An 18,440-nucleotide genomic window follows, 5' to 3' on the forward strand; every position below is an offset into this window, starting at 1 on the left:
GCCCTCCTGCATGTGTACTTACATGTGTGTGACCTCTCCTCACACCACAGGGGCATACACGGTGCTTTGCAGCCAACTCGTCATTTAATTGTGAGTGTCTGTAATAAAACACTATTCTGGGGCTGGGAACATGGCCTAGTGGTAGAGTGCTTGCCTTGTGTACATGAAGCCCTGGGTTCGATTCCTCAGCACCACACAATAGTCAAAGCCGGAAGTGGCGCTGTGGCTCAAGTGGTAGAGCTCTAGCCTTGAGCACAAAGAAGCCAGGGACAGTGCTCAGGCCCTGAGTTTAAGTCCCGGGACTGGAAAAAAAAAAAAAACAAGTACACCCCCTCCCCCACTACTCTGTCTTGTTCTTGTTCCTCATCTGTTTTTTCTCGCTGTCATGGTACCCATGTTCTCAGCCAGTGGCTGTGGAGAAGGTCAGGGTTCTTCCTGCGTTCTACCCATGACCTTCCTTCACACAGGCCAGCCAGCATGGCATCGTCATCTCCCGACGCAGAGGGGAGGAGACGAGGTCAGCTACAAAATAATTCCCCTCCCATCAAGTCATTTCCGGTAGTGGAGCCCACATACCCTGCGGAAGCCCAGAGGAAGCCAGGAATCCCGGGGGCGGGGGAGCAACAGGAGCAGGGCAAATGCTCTGGGTACTTGGGGCCGCCTTTAGAAACAGGTCACAGACAGATGGCATCACCCACAGTCACCAGGAAAGCCTGATGACACCTTCAATCTCGGGTAAAAAAGTCTGATGACACCTTCTATCTTGGGTAAAGTCTGATGACGCCGTCTATCTTGGGTAAAGTCTGATGACACCTTCTATCTTGGGTAACTTCTGTTCACACCTTCAATCTTAGGTAAGTTTGATCACACACACACACACACACACACACTTTTTTTGTTTGGTAGGTCATGGGGCTTGAGCTCCGGGCCTGGAGGCTGTCCAGATACCACTTGAGCCACCTTGAGGCTCATGGACTTTTCCTGCCGGGGCTGGCTTTGAACTGTGATCCTCAGATCTTAGCCTCCTGAGTAGCTAGGACGACAGGTGTGAGCCACTACCTGGCTTGATCGCACCTTTCATCTTGGGTAAAGTGTAACCACACCTTCATGCTATGTCCCATAGGTTGTACAGGCAAGGGTGGGAATAAGTTAAAAGGAAAAGAACATCTCCGCACCACCACGGTAGTGAAACGTCTTATTCTTTATTTGAGGACATCTCCAACCTTTGTCTCTAGGTGACGGTGTGGCATGCTCAGTCTGGCTGGCCTCAGTGTGGGAGGAAGCTCATGCGGGTTGTAACATGTGGTATATACATAAATATACATACAGAGGACACTGAGGGTTGTATCTTAGCAACAAGCTTCTTGGCTGAATTACATTCATATAAAGTATCCACATCCTAACATCAAATTGAAAGCAGGTAACTCAAAGCCTAGAGCAGCAAACGGCGTTAGAGGTTTAACCCACGAACGTTCCACAGACTGTGCTTCTAACCGTTTACGTTTCCATTCAGAAGAAGGGCCGCGGGTCCCCAGCGCACCGGAGGCCGCGGCCCCAGCCAGGGGGCAGGAAGGACGACTGAGGCACCGAGTCACCTCCGTCCCCCGGGCCCAGGTGGACGGCCGGCGCGGCCCCAGCCTCGGAGCCCGGGCCTGGGCCTCCACCCCACACAGCCGCCACACGCGGCACGGGACACACACGTCCACCCGCCTTCTGCCCTGCCCGTAGGCGGAGCTCTGGAGGGGGGCAGAGCCGCTCACAGGGTGGGCAGACGTGGCCTTCCCCCCCCCCATCACGCCCCAGGTGAGGACGGGCGCCTGGGGGGGGGCCGGCTTCGAAGGACACGTCGGAAGGGAGTCTGACGGGAAAGCAGCCACGACAGCCCGGAGGTGAGCGAGTGTGTGGAACAAAATGAATTCCAGAGACAGCCAGGCCTTCCGAGACGATGGCTCACACGCTTGAACACAAAGTGACTGACTGCAATGACAAAAACCTTCCCCACACAGGGAGGGTGGACTTGGAATGAAAACCAGTTCTTTGGTGTCCCTCGCTGAAAGGCGCGGCCTCCTGACCCCATGAACAGGTGAGGACAGCTCTGGACACGAGGCCCGTCCAGCCCTGCCCAGGGCCTTGACCCAATGGCAACCCCCCTGGCTAAGCACACCTGTCCCTGTCGTCCAACCTGAGACCTGAGACTCCTTGCAGAGATGCCGAGAACCCCCTGCCCTGCAGAGACACTGAGACCCCCCACCCTGCAGACACTGAGACCCCCCCAGCCCTGCAGAGACACTGAGACCCCCAGCCCTGCAGAGACACCGAGACCCCCCAGCTCTGCAGACACTGTGACCCCCCAGCTCTGCAGAGACACCGAGACCCCCCAGCTCTGCAGAGACACTGAGACCCCCCAGCTCTACAGACACTGAGACCCCCCCAGCCCTGCAGAGACACTGAGACCCCCCAGCTCTGCAGAGACACTGAGACCCCCCAGCTCTACAGACACTGAGACCCCCCCCAGCCCTGCAGAGACACTGAGACCCCCCCAGCCCTGCAGAGACACTGAGACCCCCCAGCTCTACAGACACTGAGACCCCCCAGCCCTGCAGAGACACTGAGACCCCCCAGCTCTGCAGACACCGAGACCCCCCAGCTCTGCAGAGACACCGAGACCCCCCTGCCCTGCAGAGACACTGAGACCCCCCACCCTGCAGAGACACTGAGACCCCCCAGCTCTGCAGAGACACTGAGACCCCCCAGCTCTACAGACACTGAGACCCCCCAGCCCTGCAGAGACACTGAGACCCCCCAGCCCTGCAGAGACACTGAGACCCCCCAGCTCTGCAGACACCGAGACCCCCCAGCTCTGCAGAGACACCGAGACCCCCCTGCCCTGCAGAGACACTGAGACCCCCCACCCTGCAGAGACACTGAGACCCCCCAGCTCTGCAGAGACACTGAGACCCCCCAGCTCTACAGACACTGAGACCCCCCAGCCCTGCAGAGACACTGAGACCCCACCACCCTGCAGAGACACTGAGACCCCCCAGCTCTACAGAGACACTGAGACCCCCAGCTCTGCAGAGACACTGAGACCCCCCAGCTCTGCAGAGACACTGAGACCCCCCAGCCCTGCAGAGACACTGAGACCCCACCACCCTGCAGAGACACTGAGACCCCCCAGCTCTACAGAGACACTGAGACCCCCCAGCTCTGCAGAGACACTGAGACCCCCCAGCCCTGCAGAGACACTGAGACCCCACCACCCTGCAGAGACACTGAGACCCCCCAGCTCTGCAGAGACACTGAGACCCCCCAGCTCTGCAGAGACACTGAGACCCCACCACCCTGCAGAGACACTGAGACCCCCCACCCTGCAGAGACACTGAGACCCCCCAGCTCTGCAGAGACACTGAGACCCCCCAGCTCTGCAGACACTGAGACCCCCCCACCCTGCAGACACTGAGACCCCCCAGCTCTGCAGAGACACTGAGACCCCCCAGCTCTGCAGAGACACTGAGACCCCCCAGCCCTGCAGAGACACCGAGACCCCCCAGCTCTACAGACACTGAGACCCCCCCCAGCCCTGCATAGACACTGAGACCCCCCAGCTCTGCATACACTGAGACCCCCAGCTCTGCAGAGACACTGAGACCCCCCAGCTCTGCAGACACTGAGACCCCCCACCCTGCAGACAGAGACCCCCCAGCTCTGCAGAGACACTGAGACCCCCCAGCTCTGCAGAGACACTGAGACCCCCCAGCTCTGCAGACACTGAGACCCCCCAGCTCTGCAGAGACACTGAGACCCCCCAGCTCTGCAGACACTGAGACCCCCCAGCTCTGCAGAGACACTGAGACCCCCCAGCTCTGCAGAGACACTGAGACCCCCCAGCTCTGCAGAGACACTGAGACCCCCCACCCTGCAGAGACACTGAGACCCCCCAGCTCTGCAGAGACACTGAGACCCCCCAGCTCTGCAGAGACACTGAGACCCCCCAGCTCTGCAGAGACACTGAGACCCCCCACCCTGCAGACACTGAGACCCCCCAGCTCTGCAGAGACACTGAGACCCCCCAGCTCTGCAGAGACACTGAGACCCCCCCCACCCTGCAGAGACACTGAGACCCCCCCACCCTGCAGACACTGAGACCCCCCAGCTCTGCAGAGACACTGAGACCCCCCAGCTCTGCAGAGACACTGTGACCCCCCAGCTCTACAGAGACACTGAGACCCCCCAGCTCTGCAGAGACACTGAGACCCCCCAGCTCTGCAGACACTGAGACCCCCCAGCCCTGCAGAGACACTGAGACCCCACCACCCTGCAGAGACAGAGACCCCCCCCACCCTGTAGACACTGAGACCCCCCAGCTCTGCAGAGACACTGTGACCCCCCAGCTCTGCAGACACTGAGACCCCCCAGCCCTGCAGAGACACTGAGACCCCACCACCCTGCAGAGACAGAGACCCCCCCACCCTGTAGACACTGAGACCCCCCAGCTCTGCAGAGACACTGTGACCCCCCCCCAGCCCTGCAGAGACACTGAGACCCCCCAGCTCTGCAGAGACACCGAGACCCCCCACCCTGCAGACACTGAGACCCCCCCACCCTGCAGACACTGAGACCCCCCAGCTCTGCAGAGACACTGAGACCCCCCAGCTCTGCAGAGACACTGTGACCCCCCCCCAGCCCTGCAGAGACACCGAGACCCTCCCCCCGGCTCTACAGAGACACTGAGACCCCACCCCTAGGCACCCCTCCGCCTCAGGGGCGCCATCCTGGTGAAGTTGCTCCTGAGAGTCCAGGAGCACCGCATCAGGCTCCACCCCAGCTCTACCTGCACGAGGCCCAGGTCCCCATGGGTCAGCAGTCTCCTTTCTTCCCTCCTGATGACAGCTGTCTGAGCAGGCCCAACTGAGTGCTGGGGACCCCAACCCCAACTGCCTTCCCCTCCTCTCACAAGGCCTGACCTCCCCCTCCGCCCTGTCCCTGCAGGACAGTCCCTCCCCTCCCCCTCTGCCCTGTCCCTGCAGGACAGTCCCTCCCCTCCCCCTCCGCCCTGTCCCTGCAGGACAGTCCCTCCCCTCCCCCTCGGCCCTGTCCCTGCCGGACACGCCCTCGCCCTCCGCCCTGTCCCTGCAGGGCCCTCCTCTCCCCAGCCCCGTCCCTGCAGGGCCCTCCTCTCCCCGCCCCGTCCCTGCAGGGCCCTCCTCTCCCCGCCCCGTCCCTGCAGGGCCCTCCTCTCCCCGCCCCGTCCCTGCAGGGCCCTCCTCTCCCCGCCCCGTCCCTGCAGGGCCCTCCTCTCCCCGCCCCGTCCCTGCAGGGCCCTCCTCTCCCCGCCCCGTCCCTGCAGGGCCCTCCTCTCCCTGCCCCGTCCCTGCAGGGCCCTCCTCTCCCCGCCCCGTCCCTGCAGGGCCCTCCTCTCCCCAGCCCCGTCCCTGCAGGGCCCTCCTCTCCCCGCCCCGTCCCTGCAGGGCAGCCCCTCTCTGGGAGGCAGTTATGTGCATGACAGCTACCATCTGACTCAGAGAAAAGCCAGACATACTGGGTGCTTTTTTATGTCTATGGGATACATTTTTACTGGACTCTATAACCAAAATCCACATGTTTTCAAAACTAAGTCCACCTCCCAATCCCAACTAGAAAAAGTACCATTTATAGAGACGAGCGTAAGAACGCAGACGTGTCGGTGTTGTTTCTGAGCCTCGGGAGCCTGCTTGGGAGGGCGGCCACACCGCCAGACCTCTCCTTCTAACAAACCCAGCTCACCTGCCCAAAGGAGGCCCCCCAGCCCCCACCCCCCGCCAGGAGGGAAGGGGCGGAGAGGAAACCTGTGACGCCGAGCACGGCCCCAGCACCCCCGCGGGGCTCCCCACTCAGGAGCCACAGCGCCCCTAAGGTCGGGGTGATAAGCTGGCAGCAGCTGCTCCACAGCTGTCCTGGTTTTTCCAAGCCTGTGAAGAGCACGGAACCTGGGCGTGCCCCCCCCAGCGCCACGTGGGGGTCCGCGCCCTCGCCGCGGCTGTGCTCGGTCTGTGCCGGGGCAGGTCTGCGCCCGTCTCTGCCCGCAGGGCCCAGGTGGCGCTGGGCACCCAGGCGGCCCTCTGCTGCTCTCTCTAACCCTGAGTGGAAGCATCAAGGCACCTGGACGGGGTCTCTCTGTGGCCACACGGTGGCCTCAGCACGCGGCCTGCCTGCCTCTGCCCTGCCGGCCACCCTGCACACCAGAGGGGCCGGGCAGCAGGTCCCGAGTCCCCGCGACACCGGGGCCTCCCGCTGTGACCCGTCTGCTCAGCGCCTCGCCAGCCGCCTCCTGCATGCTGTTTATTTTTAAACGTCTTTGATTAATCTGGAAATAACTTAAAAATATGCCTTCTATGGTGTGCTCGAAAAATGAGAATCTACCTCAGTACTTCTCTCTGTGTTCCGCAGGTCCCGAGCAAGGTTCAGGGCCGGAGGGCCGGCTCTGCGGCGGCCCCGCCCGGCCACCCTGGCCACACGAGCCCAACGCTGCCAAAGGCCCAAGCAGAAGGCCAGGGCGGGTCTCCGGATGTGTTTGTGTGGTTTGGAAGTAAAACTAAGAAGCAATTTCCACGATTTGACCCCAACGAAGGTGCACAGAAGCTTCTAGAAGCAGCTGAGATGGCAGGTCCTGGGTTAGGAGTCTGCAGGACTCAGAGCTGCTGCCGTGGGTCGGGTCCGGTGGCCGTGCACGCAGGCCACATGGGTTGGGCTGGGGACAGTCCTGACAGGACTGCCCATCGGCCGTGGGGCCCAACCGACCGCGGCCACGAAGCCGCGCGGCCGTGCGTGTGCGCGTGCGTGTGCGCGTCAGGGTCTCCCTCCCACGCGACGCTCCCACCCTCCACACAGGAATCATTCTGCGAGTAAACATGCAGCCGGGCGTGATGACTTCCCACCTGGCAAACCTCACTCCTAGCTCTGAATAAATTACTTAGTCAAGAATTTCACACAAAGTAATTTTCTATTTTCCTAAACTTAAAGAAGCCCTACGCAGTAGAACTCAATTTCTAACGTAAACGGAGATAGAAAGCTGTCGGGGTGGGGGGGGGGGAAGCCGGGTGGCGGCATGGGCCCCGCACCCTCTCACGCCTCCCACTGCACACCCACCCCCGTTCACGCGTGAGATGCCCAGCACCCCACGATCCCCCACGCCAGCCCGGCCAGGCGTGAGGTGCTGGGGACGAAGCTGGATGCCCGGCGGCGCCAGGCCCCCCACGCCCTCTCCGAGCTGTGCGCCCACCGTGGCGAGTTCACGCGCGAGGCTCTGGGGGAGAGATGCCGGGTGCCGCGGCCCCCCGCGTCGCCCCGCGTCGCCCCGGACTCCGAGCCCGCCGCGCTCAGGGTGTGAGGGAGAACTGGTCCTGCTCCGTGGGCTTCTCCACCCAGGCGCCCAGCCCCGCCTTAATGAAGGCCGTGAGCAGGCGCGCCTTGGCCGCCTGGTACTCCTTGGCCGCCAGCTTCGACTCGTGGTACGTGGTGGGCTTGGTGATCTTGGTGCGCAGCAGGTGTGGGGGGACCTGCGGGAGAACAAGGGCGCGCGTCAGCCCGTGCGGGCGGGGGCCGCGGCGGGCAGCCCTGCCTGGTGTCTGCGGGCGAGGGCGGAGGCTCTGAGCGGCAGCCTCCGGCGCCTGCGGTGGAGCTTGGGGCCGCGGGGCTCCTCTGGCCCGGGCGCCGCTGCGCCTCGGGGCCGGCCCGCTCCCCGTGAGGGTGGGACGCCGCCACATGGACCCAGCCCCCCGGGCAGGGCGGGCTCCGGGCCGGTCGCGCGTCTCCCACGCTCGACTTGGGGTGGATGCAGACTAACCCGAGAATCGGGTAAGACTTTACTCTGGGAAAGGGCCTTGCAGCTAAAGCACGGGTCTTGGAGCCCGGGGTGGACGACAGAGCTGAACGTGGACCCGGGAGAAGGTGCTAGAGCGGGTGGCTGGCCCTTCCCCTCCCACGGCTTCCAGAATCGGAGCGGCAGGTGTCCTCACCCAGGGCCAGCCGGCCGGCCGTGGGGAGCGAGGGGGCGGCCGGCCGTGGAGATGGTCCCAGACTTGTGCAGCCAGGGCCATGTAGTTTTTGTTCGTTTGTTTTGGAACTCAGGGCCTGGCTACTGAGCTTTTCTGCTCAAGGCTAGCATGTTACCCCTCGAACGAAGCTTGGTGGCTCATCGGAGATGAGAATCTCACAGACTTTCCTGCCTGGCCCGGCTTTGAACTGCCATCTTTGGACCTCAGCCTCCCGAGTAGCTAGGATTGCAAGTGTGAGCGGCTGGCGCCCGGAGGCGTAGGGCCGTGCTTCTAAGCTGGCAGTCGTGAGGAGGCGATGGGAGGAGGACAGGAGGACGGGAGGGACGGGAGGACGGGGTGGAGCTGGGGATGGAGCCGTCACAGGGGTGAGGGCGGCTCAGTACCTTGCCGTGCACACGCATCCAGCGACAGTACAACGCGTGCTTACACAGGCGGGACGGCCGGCCCAGCTCATCCTTCCCCGTCGTGGCGTTGATGACCTCGAGGGCGGAGTCACCCACGGTCCAGTTGACACTGAAGTTGGGTGCCTTCCCAGGTTGCCGCGCTTCGGCGTTGCTGATGCCTGAAACAGAGGGGACCCGTGGGGTGGCGTCAAGCCCCCATCTGACTGGGGAGGGTGCCAGCTTGTTACAGGGCGGGGGGGATGGGGTGGGGGGGGTGTCACACTAGGTTGCAGGGCAAGCACTGAGCGAAAACGCCGATCTGCAGAGGGAATGGGGTGCTGCCCGCCGTGGGGGGTGCCCGCGGTGGGGGGCAGCACCACCAGCCCCTGCCTGCTGCCACTCCGTGCCCAGGAATTGGGGGCCTGACCTCCTACCTAGTGTGCCTCATCCCACTCTGGGGCTAACGCCTAAAAAACTAGAACATGGAAACCGGTAAGCAGAAAAAGCAAGCTCCAAGTAGAAATCATTAAACTATAAAACAAAATATTAGGGGAAAAAAGCAATGAGCCCCAAACTGGATTCTTAGAGATGATCAATAGAGTTGATAAACCTAGTCTAGACTGATATGGAAATGCAAATCACCAATTTAAGGAATAAAAAGAAATGATGTTACTAGACATGCCACAGACAGTGAGAACATGATAGAGTGAGGCTGTGAACTCTTTCATATCAACAGGTTTAACAGATGAGATGAAATGGCCAAATTCTAGAATTACACAAATTACTAAGCTTCCTCAAGAAGAAAGGAACAGAAATAGCCCTACACCTCTTATTGAAATTTAATTTGTAGCTAGACAATTTCTCTTAACAACCCTTTAAACCCAAATGGCTTCACTAGTGAATTCTAACCAACACTTACAGAAGCTTTAATGTGGGGCTGGGAATGTGGCTTAGTGGTAGTGTTCGCCTAGCATGCATGAAGCCCTGGGTTCGATTCCTCAGCACCACATACACAGAAAAGGCCAGAAGTGGTGCTGTGGCTCAAGTGGTAGAGTGCTAGCCTTGAGCCCAGAGAGGCTTAGGGGCAGAGCCAGGCCCTGAGTTCAAGTCCCAGGACCAGAAAAAAATAAAAAAGAAGAAGAAGAGGAAGCTTTAATGTGAGCTCTAAACAAACTCTTCCAGGAAACTACAGAGGAAGAAGTACATCAGAGCACACATTTTATGTACAAAGAAGAAATTAAAACAAAACTATAGACCAAATCCCCTACAAATCAGGATATTATAGATGCAAAGATTATTAAGAAAATTTATATATTTGAATCCAACAACATGTAAAAAAGAATTAAAAAACAAAACAAAACAAAAAAATCTATCCAGGTACCAGTGGCTCACACCTGTAATCCTAGCTACACAAGAGGCTAAAATCTGAGGATCATGGTTCAAGGCCAGCCCGGGCAGGAATGTCCCCGTGAGACTATCTCCAGTTAACCATTCAAAAACCGGAAGTGGTGCTATGGCTTAAGTAGTAGAGCACGGAGGCTCAGGGAAAGTGCCTAGGCCCTGAGTTCAAGCCCCACAACTGACAAAATGTAAAGGAAACAAAAGCCTAGGGCTTCCCGGGAATGCAAGATTGGCTTAGTATTTTTTTTTTAAACACCGGTGTCACCATATTAACAAATAAAGATCTTAACCAAATGACCATCTCAGAACAGACAAAAAAGACTGAATAAAATCTAACATCCATTCTTTTTTTTTTTTTGCCAGTCCTGGGGCTTGGACTCAGGGCCTGAGCACTGTCCCAGGCTTCTCTTTGCTCAAGGCTAGCACTCTACCTCTTGAGCCGCAGCGCCACTTCTGGCCATTTTCTCTATATATGGTGCTGGGGAATCGAACCGAGGGCTTCATGTATAAGAGGCGAGCACTCTTGCCACTAGGCCATATCCCCAGCCCCCTAACATCCATTCTTGATTAAACATCCTTAGCAAAGTAGAAATAGAAACTTCCTTAGACTTATCAAGTCATGGATGAAAAAGTAAAGAGCATCTTATTCATTGGTGAGCAATTAATTCTTTCTCCTGAGAGCATATACTAGGCAAGGAAGTTCTCTGATCACTGTTCGGAAAGTCCTACCCAGTGCAAACAGGAGTGGACCACAGCAAGGACATCCAAATCACACAGGCAGAAACAACATGGCTACCTCTAAGAAAATCCAGCAGCATCTCTTAGAAAGCCGACATTTTCATAGATCAGCAACACACAATGGAACTCTAAACAAAAACAGCAATTACAATAGCAATGGGAATATGAAAAATGTACCCATCTATCTGACAGAAGGCACACACGATGTAAACACTGCTTGGAGAAGTAAAAGGTGACGGAAATAAGTGGGAGAGACACACTGTATTTGTCAACTGGAAGATTCAAAATTGCTAAAACGCTGCTTCTCCTCAGACTGGTCTACACATTCGTAAGTAACCCAATCAAAACGGAAACCCAAGAAGGCTTTGGCGTAGAAATGGAAAAGCAGATTATAAAATCGTTACAGAAATACAAGGAGGACCAAAGGAGTCTAGGTCCTTCTTTAGAAGGGAAGGATGACTTGGGAGGGCTGAGGCTTGCGGAGCTCAAAATCTACCATCAGGACAGCAATCGTGGCAGTGTGACACGCCTTGAACAGACCCGTAAGATCAGTGTCTGCCACAGAGTCCAGAGGTGGACACACACACACACACACACACACACACGTTGCTAATTGATTCCTGACAAATGTTGCAAAGACAATTCATGGGAAGTGGAGGAATGTGTCACCAAGTGGCCCTGGGTCAACAGGATACTCTCTCTGTTGAAATGAACTTTGCCCTCAGGGCAGAAGTACCATCTTACAGTAATTCACCAAAATGACAAACACAAAGGGCAAGGGGAGAGGCCCTCCCTCCACATGCCGGGCCCCTTAGAAAGCATGGAGTTCAGCCACATACGTGTGCGTTTAGGAGAAGGGTGCTGTTAGACCCGGAGGGAATGGATGTTCAAAAGGAGTCTGCTATAGGTGCTCTCCCGGCACAACTGCAACTCTGCAGGATTTCCCAGCCGCTGCTGGCATTGTAAAAGTAAGAGCCAGGTCAAGAGCATGAATATGTAGATTGAGCATCATGAGCATTCTAGTTGCAGAGAGGACTCCCTGGAACGTGGAGGAAGACGGCCTGACCTAGGGAGGCACAGAGCCCAGAAGCTCGCGCCCCCCGGCCCCCTTGGGCTTCCAGGCTGTGTGTGGAAGTGCACCCTTTCCTGACGGAGACACGCTTTGGGTGTGGCTCTGCTCCTTGCAAGGCTGGCTGCAGAGCGGTCCCACTGCAGACACTGTAGCACGGCTTCTCCTGGGGGTGGGCGGAGCGTGCCCACCATTAGGTAGAATTGGTTGGAATCTCTGGCTGCAATAGGATTAAACTAATAGGATGAGTAATGCTTGCATCTTATTCCATCTTCCTTTGCAAGCTATTATTTCTGGGAAAATCTAAAGATCACGGATGAAGGATACTTAAACCCTAGAACTGCAACGTCTGCACTAACGCTAAATGGTCAATTAACTAAAAATTGTAAGATGCTAAAAAGTACATTTTTTGTATTTTTATTTTATGCTAATTAAAGTGTCATTTTTAGCCCAAATGGAGTAAATAAAGCAAAAAGAAAATAGCTAGCCTGAGGCTCAAATACTACCCATATGCTTTTTCTGGGGCACAGGGCCCCTAAATGGTCAGAGCAATGACTTTCCCTGCATCCTGGGCCTGGTAGACATGAGCAGCTCATCTTCCCAGGGCTGCAAAGCGAGAAGGAGGGTAATGAGTTGATCATAGGCCACCGTGCAGAAACCAATAAAAGCGGGAACGACTTGGCTGGTAATGAAAGTCCCCCAGTTGTTGTAAATTAAGTGTGCTGAATCAGAACTTTTAGAGCAAAAAATACAAAGAAACTGGGAAGTGGCCTAATAACAGTACACCAAAAAAAAAAAGAAAAGAAAAACCAGAAAAGCTGGCATTGACCCTTTTTTAATTTCCACTTAAAGACACCCCTCACACAGTAGGGTGATAGGAAATGGACCCTTACAGGTGACAATCAATGGGAGATGGTTAGAGGAACTATGGGTTCTTGTTAAGAGATTACTAGCTCCTTACTAATAGATTAGGAAAAATGCAGCTTACAGTCTTGACTGGAGGTGGCCTTTATTCTGCAAGTATGAAACAGTAAAGGCCTGGACAGGAGTCAACTCAAATGATGAATGACCCTGTCCACGATGGTCTCACAAGACCCCCAATATAGAGAGAGGAGGTCTCTAAGACCCTCCTCTCCAGGACTTTCATTCTGACTTTAAGAAGCATCTCCTAAGCTCACAGAGAACACTGTGGCCTGTCAGCTGGCACCAACCCCCTGGGCCCCCCAGGCTGAATCAGGAATGAAAGAATCAGACAGCCTCCCCCTCTCCCTCCTCTGGGTCTGTACTGCCCTCTCAGAGCCCCCCCAAACCCAGGCTGGACTCATTAGGATGTGTCTTCCTGGAAATACCATGCTGGGAATGAAAATGGGCCATGCAAGAGCCATGAGCCAGAAAAGACTCCCCTCGGGAGGAAAACTGCCTGCATATGCACACTGCCTCTCTTCTGTAGATGGGAAGACTGCTCACAGCAAAGCGGGGCCAGAAAGCCTCTCTCCAGTTCCCACCCACTCAGTAAACGAATTCACTTCCCCATTTCTCGGTGTATTATGTCCTTTTCTCTTAATGCGGGTTAGCATTTGGGCACAGAGCCCTTTTATTCTCAGGGGCTCTCGTTCCTCTGGTTCCTCAGCATTGCCTGGTTTGCTCATGTTTAGTGACCATGTCTGCAGTGAAAGAGCGGTAAAGGGCAGGCGCTGGTGGCTCACGCCTGCAGTCCTCCCAGTGTCTGTGAGAACAAGGCGGGATAACTGGTGAGCTGACTCTGCCTCGCGCTCTGGCTTGCTGTCTCACTACGGTGTCCTGCTCATGCCCCCACCCAGGGCATGCCTCCTGTCCCTCACGAGGACTCCTGAGGAAAAACAGAGGAGACCCACCTGATCTTGGGTTTGCCACCTGCAAACCGGCCTTGGGTAGGCTGTTCTAGCAACAGCCTATAGAGCACCCGCTCTGAAATGCATCACACAGGACAGAGGAGAAGCATTTCCTGGCTCACGAGAGATTCATGCACTAATCCAAATGACATGATGCTTCCGGTTGAAACTCACCCATTGAGTGTTATCAGTAAACGTAGTTTTCCTTGAGGAGAAGTGGCTAGAGTCAGGGGCTACAGAATTCGATCTGAGACGATTTCTGTCTTTCCACACCTGCACACTGCCTTGCCTGGACCTACAGGCGCCCCATGGAAAGGCCACTTTACTTTCTGTCCACTAAAGACGTGCTAGTAGCCAAGCACTAAAACAGCAGAGCTCACGCACACCACAAGGAGCCTGTTTTAGTTTCGGATTATGGTTTTAGTTTCGTGCTTTCAAAAAGTAGTAAGTAAAGTAACATTTTTAAAGGGTAAAAATACCTTAACTGTGCCCCTTTAAATAAGGGTAGGCTTAGAAGTTAGGACCCGTGAATTCAAAAGCTCCTGTTCACTTTACTCTTAGCCACTGAAATTCTAAAAAAAGAAAAGAAAAGAAATGGATAACAGAGGGTGTGAAGGACAGGGCAGGACCGAGGAGGGGCCGGCCTGTGGCCAGTGCACCTGCCGCCCGTGCTCGGCTCCCACTTGAGGTGGCCACTCGTCCCTGGGAGGGTGCCGGGGTGGCCTCCCGTAACCACGGTGCCCTGCGGGCCCAGCCCGTTACAGCGGGAGCGCCAGCGCCTGCGTCATTGCCACAGCATCTGTGGGTCTCTGCTGCTCGGCGGTCATGTGCGTGAAGAGGGGGGGAAAGTGCTGTGCGCACCCATCTCCCCACCACAGCAAGGTCCGCGGCTAGTGAAGGGCCTCCGCCTTGCAGAGGGGCTCACGGGCCCTGCAGACGGGCCCGGCAGGCTTGGAGACGGGCGTCCTGTGCAGCCCTTCAGGCTCTGCCGTGACCTCAGGTGTGTGTGGGGGAGGGCGGGGGGGGGCGGGGGATACTTGCCGCTGAGCAAGGGCTTGTTGAGGGTGTAGAGGGGCGGCAGGTCCTCGATGTTGGAGATCCGCTGGTACATGGCCCGGGAGAGGTGGTCCCCGTGGTACAGGCTGCCCAGGATGATGCTGGAGAAGTAAATGGGTTCCACGAAAATGCTGAGCAGTGAGCCCTGGATGCCCACCACGTTCCAGCTGCGGGGAGAAGGGGCACGCGTCAGGGGGGCAGGACCGCGGGGCCGCGCCACAGGCAGGCACGGCGAGCGCCCCACGGAGGGCCGGTGGAGGGCGCGGCGGGGAGACGGGGCCAGCCGGCCGGCCAGCTACAATTCTAGACAGAAAACGTGTTTCAACACGGCCCTAGGCTGCGCGGTGACTGCCGGCAGGCTCCCGCCACCACACAAGGGCGGGAGATCAGCTCTGCGGAGGGATCAAGGGGCCTCGCGGTTCTGATGAAAACCTGCAGGAAATTCCGACAACAAAAGCTTTCATTTTATCACCGCCACTGGAAACGGCGCCCCAGCAGGAGTCCACCTCACTGCTGGAATACCCGCCCCGGTGCTGCGTGCGGGGCCGGGGACGGCCCGCTGGGAAGGGCAGGGAGAGCGGGAGACAGCAGAGACAGACAGAAGGGGGGAGCGGCCGAGCTGGCATTTCCCACCGGTTTACATCAGTAGCTGCTCCACTCCACCACGTGCGGCCCGCCCTCGCTCCCCAGCCGCGCAGGCCGCGCTGCCTGCACACCCACCGCTCGGCTCACGCGTGGCGGTGGAGGTCCGGAAGGAGACCGGCTCCCCTCGGGCGCCGATGCTTTTCTTTTTTCCCCTTCAGAGCCTGGGGCTTGAGCTCTGGGCCTGAGCGCTCGCCCAGAGCTTTTTTGCTCAAGGCTAGTACTCTACTACTTGAGCCACAACTCCACTTCCAGCTTTTTGTGGTTAACCGGAAATAAGAGCGTGGCAGGCTTTCCTGCCCACGCTGGCTCTGAAGTGCGGTCCTCGGATCTCAGCCCCCCGAGGAGAAAGGATTACAGATGTGAGCCATCAGTGCCTGGCCAGGTTACTGATTCTTTAGAACTGCGATTCCATCTCAGTCCACTCAGAATGGCCATCAAGAAAACAAAATCAAAATGTAGATGAGGATGTAGGGAAAGAGGAGCCCTAATACACCGTGGGCGATCAGCGTGGTGCTTCCTAAGAAAGCAGAACTACCCCGGGACCCAGGAAGGCCACTTCCAGGCATGTATCCAAAGGAATGTAATATTCACTGCAGCTGTATTCGCAGAAGCCAGCCCATACCTGGAAACTGCCTAGATTCCCTACAACTGACCGATGAATCCAGCCAATGTGGAGTATGTATATGTGCACACACACACGCACACACGCACACACACACACACACGAATATTAGTCACCCATAAAGAAGAATAACATTTGTCATTTGTAGGGAAATGGATGGATCTAAAACACATCATATTAAGAAAAGTAAGCCAGGTTCAGAAGGACAAAGGTTATATGTTTTCTCTCATATGTAGACGTTGAACCTAAAACGCAAACACATACTTAAGCACCTATATAATCATATACATACGTATACAATCAATCTGACTGTGGTGCACGCATGTAGGGGATTACCATGGTAATCCCCTCTGAGTAATTACAATGCACCTCAGTGGAAACAATATTAGGTGGTTGAAACGTCTTGTCTGGGGTGCAGGCACTAGTGAGAGGAGGGTGATGAACGGAGAGGGGAGAGGAGGTGTACACTGTCAAAATACTTCACGTACATGCCTGAAAATAGAACAAGGAAACTTGCTGAGAACAGCTCGTGAAAAGGCAGAGGGAAGGAGGGAGAAAGATGGAGGGGTGGCCGACATGCATTGTATACTTAAATGGACATGTTAAGATGAAACCCTCTTGTATAACTGACAGATGCTAATAAGAATCAATCATTTAAAAACAAAGCGACAAAAAGGCAACTAACTGAAGAACCACTAATTGAGGTAAATCAACCCGAGGAAAAGAATAGGGTGCTAAAAAAGGAAGATGTGCTCCACCTGTAAGAGGGGGGTACAAGGGCGGCTCCTTGGGGTACCAGGCTGTGGGAGGAAGGCACATCTTAGCTGCAGGTACCGGGGAGGCAGGCCAGGTGGCGGAGCCACGAACCATCCCGGTGGCTGTAGTGGCTGTCGACTGGGTGAGGTGTGTTAGGACAAGGGCCCATCACGGCACCTTTTAGGATGTGATGTCGGGGTCTAGCACTGGGCCTCAGGGGAAAGGGACAGGCGGGGAGAGGTCGCGGTGCCTTGCCGAAAGAGCCAGTGAGCACCAGCGGGACAGGGAGGTGGGCAGACTGGAGACACAGGGCTGGGAGCGGGGCGTAGAGCAGACTCGCAGTGCAGCAAGGTGATGCTCATTTGGGCTCGTCCTCCACCGTGGGCCCAGACCACACCCACCGTACTGTAGACTGTCCCGGACCGCAGTGGACAGCGGGGGCCTCTAGGTCTGAGTACTAAACCAGTGGCGGGCTCGGGATAAGCAGGCGTGCAGAGCAGGACCCATCTGTTCTGCCCGTGTCTAGCCTGTAGCGGCTCAGGCTGCATGGTGGGGTCACGGTCACCTCCTTTCCTCCTCTCACAGCGATCGGTCCTCCGTATAAATCCCGGGGATCCACGCTCAGAAGAGATGTAAGGCCTGACCTCTGTCTGGCAGAAGGAATGCCACCCTCTCCTCTAACGCAGCCCTCGCCGACGGGCAGCCGCACGCTGCAGGACCCGTGAGCACGCAGGTCAGCCCTCCTCCCACACTAGCCCCAACACCCTCGAGACCCCCACTCCCCTCCTTCACCCCGAACTCAGGGGGTCAAGCCTGGGTCCCACCCTCTTAAGTTTAGGCACAAATCCCGGGTCTTCTTTGCCCAGCTCCTTTCATCTCTAGACTGCAAGGGGAGCAGAAGTGCTGCCACGTCCGCAGGCCAGTCCCCGCAGCACAAGCCTGCAGGCTGCCCAGAGGAAGGACTTACAAATGTGTTGAATGGAAGAATGCCTCAATTCCTAGACTCACAGAAAGGAAAAGAAGCAAGTTCCCTGCTTTGTGAGAAAGCTGAAGGGGCGCAGGAGGCCTCAGAGCCCCTTTCTAATGCAGATATCCCAGGGGCTCACTAATGGGTGAGACCGCAGAACCGCATCTGTTAGGAGTCATTAATTCTTAGCACTCCTTTCTTCTGCTCGCTCCCGGGAGCTTCCAGGGCTCCGCGGAGGCCCGGGGCTAAAAACGGGAGGCTCCTCAGCCAACTCTGCCGACAGGCTCAGCCTTGCAGAACACGGCTGCCCGCCTTCCCCAGACCACAGACTCCGAGCAGCAACAGCGCGCGCTACACAAACCATGGCACCCACCGAGGCCAGGATGCTGGCTAGAGGTGGCCGCGGAGTGCCTGCACCGTCCTGGCCCAGGCTGTGCCAGGAGGGGCGCTCTGCTAGTGGGCAGCTGGGCCCCCACGGACAGCCTCTGCAGCCTTGCCCACCAATGGGCAACTAGACCCAGGCCTGCAGCTGCCCTGGTGTGTCCCCAGATCTCCCTGCTTCCAACTCTCAACCCAACCAAACCAATCCAAGAAAGTCACGTGTGCTCCTTAAAACAAGCAACCATGCAGCATGCTCCTGGGGGGCTCCTGGGGGGGGCCTGGGTTCTCTATGCCTCTAACCTCTGCCAGAAGCCCCTGCTCCCTGCCCTCCCATGCCCGTCTCTGGTGCTAACCAAGCCTCCTGTTCTCATCTGGCTCATCTTGGTGTGACCCACAGCCCCTGCAGCCGGAGACACAGGCTGCAGCAAGCAGAACCCAGACTATCAGCATCCCCACAACTCCAAACCCCACGCAAGCCTCTCCCCATCCCCGACAACGCCCCCCCCCCCCATCCCCGG

General features: G+C 57.0%; 1 protein-coding gene across 3 annotated transcripts in view; it reads right to left on the bottom strand.

Moving 5' to 3' along the window:
* Positions 1 to 6,843: 6,843 nt before the first annotated feature.
* The window catches only part of Adarb1 (adenosine deaminase RNA specific B1), a 108,143-nt gene continuing 96,546 nt past the window's right edge, over positions 6,844 to 18,440 (bottom strand). For all 3 annotated transcript variants that reach the window (XM_048346091.1, XM_048346090.1, XM_048346089.1), the window contains 3 exons: positions 14,537 to 14,718; positions 8,417 to 8,595; positions 6,844 to 7,535 (listed from right to left, as the gene is read on the bottom strand). In XM_048346091.1, the coding sequence (XP_048202048.1) occupies positions 7,356 to 7,535; positions 8,417 to 8,595; positions 14,537 to 14,718 (541 nt within the window). In that variant the 3' untranslated portion in view covers positions 6,844 to 7,355. The remainder of the gene's footprint in view (positions 7,536 to 8,416; positions 8,596 to 14,536; positions 14,719 to 18,440) is intronic.

The sequence above is a fragment of the Perognathus longimembris genome, chromosome 5 (genome assembly GCF_023159225.1).
Source record: "Perognathus longimembris pacificus isolate PPM17 chromosome 5, ASM2315922v1, whole genome shotgun sequence".
NCBI classification, from domain to species: Eukaryota; Metazoa; Chordata; class Mammalia; order Rodentia; family Heteromyidae; genus Perognathus; species Perognathus longimembris.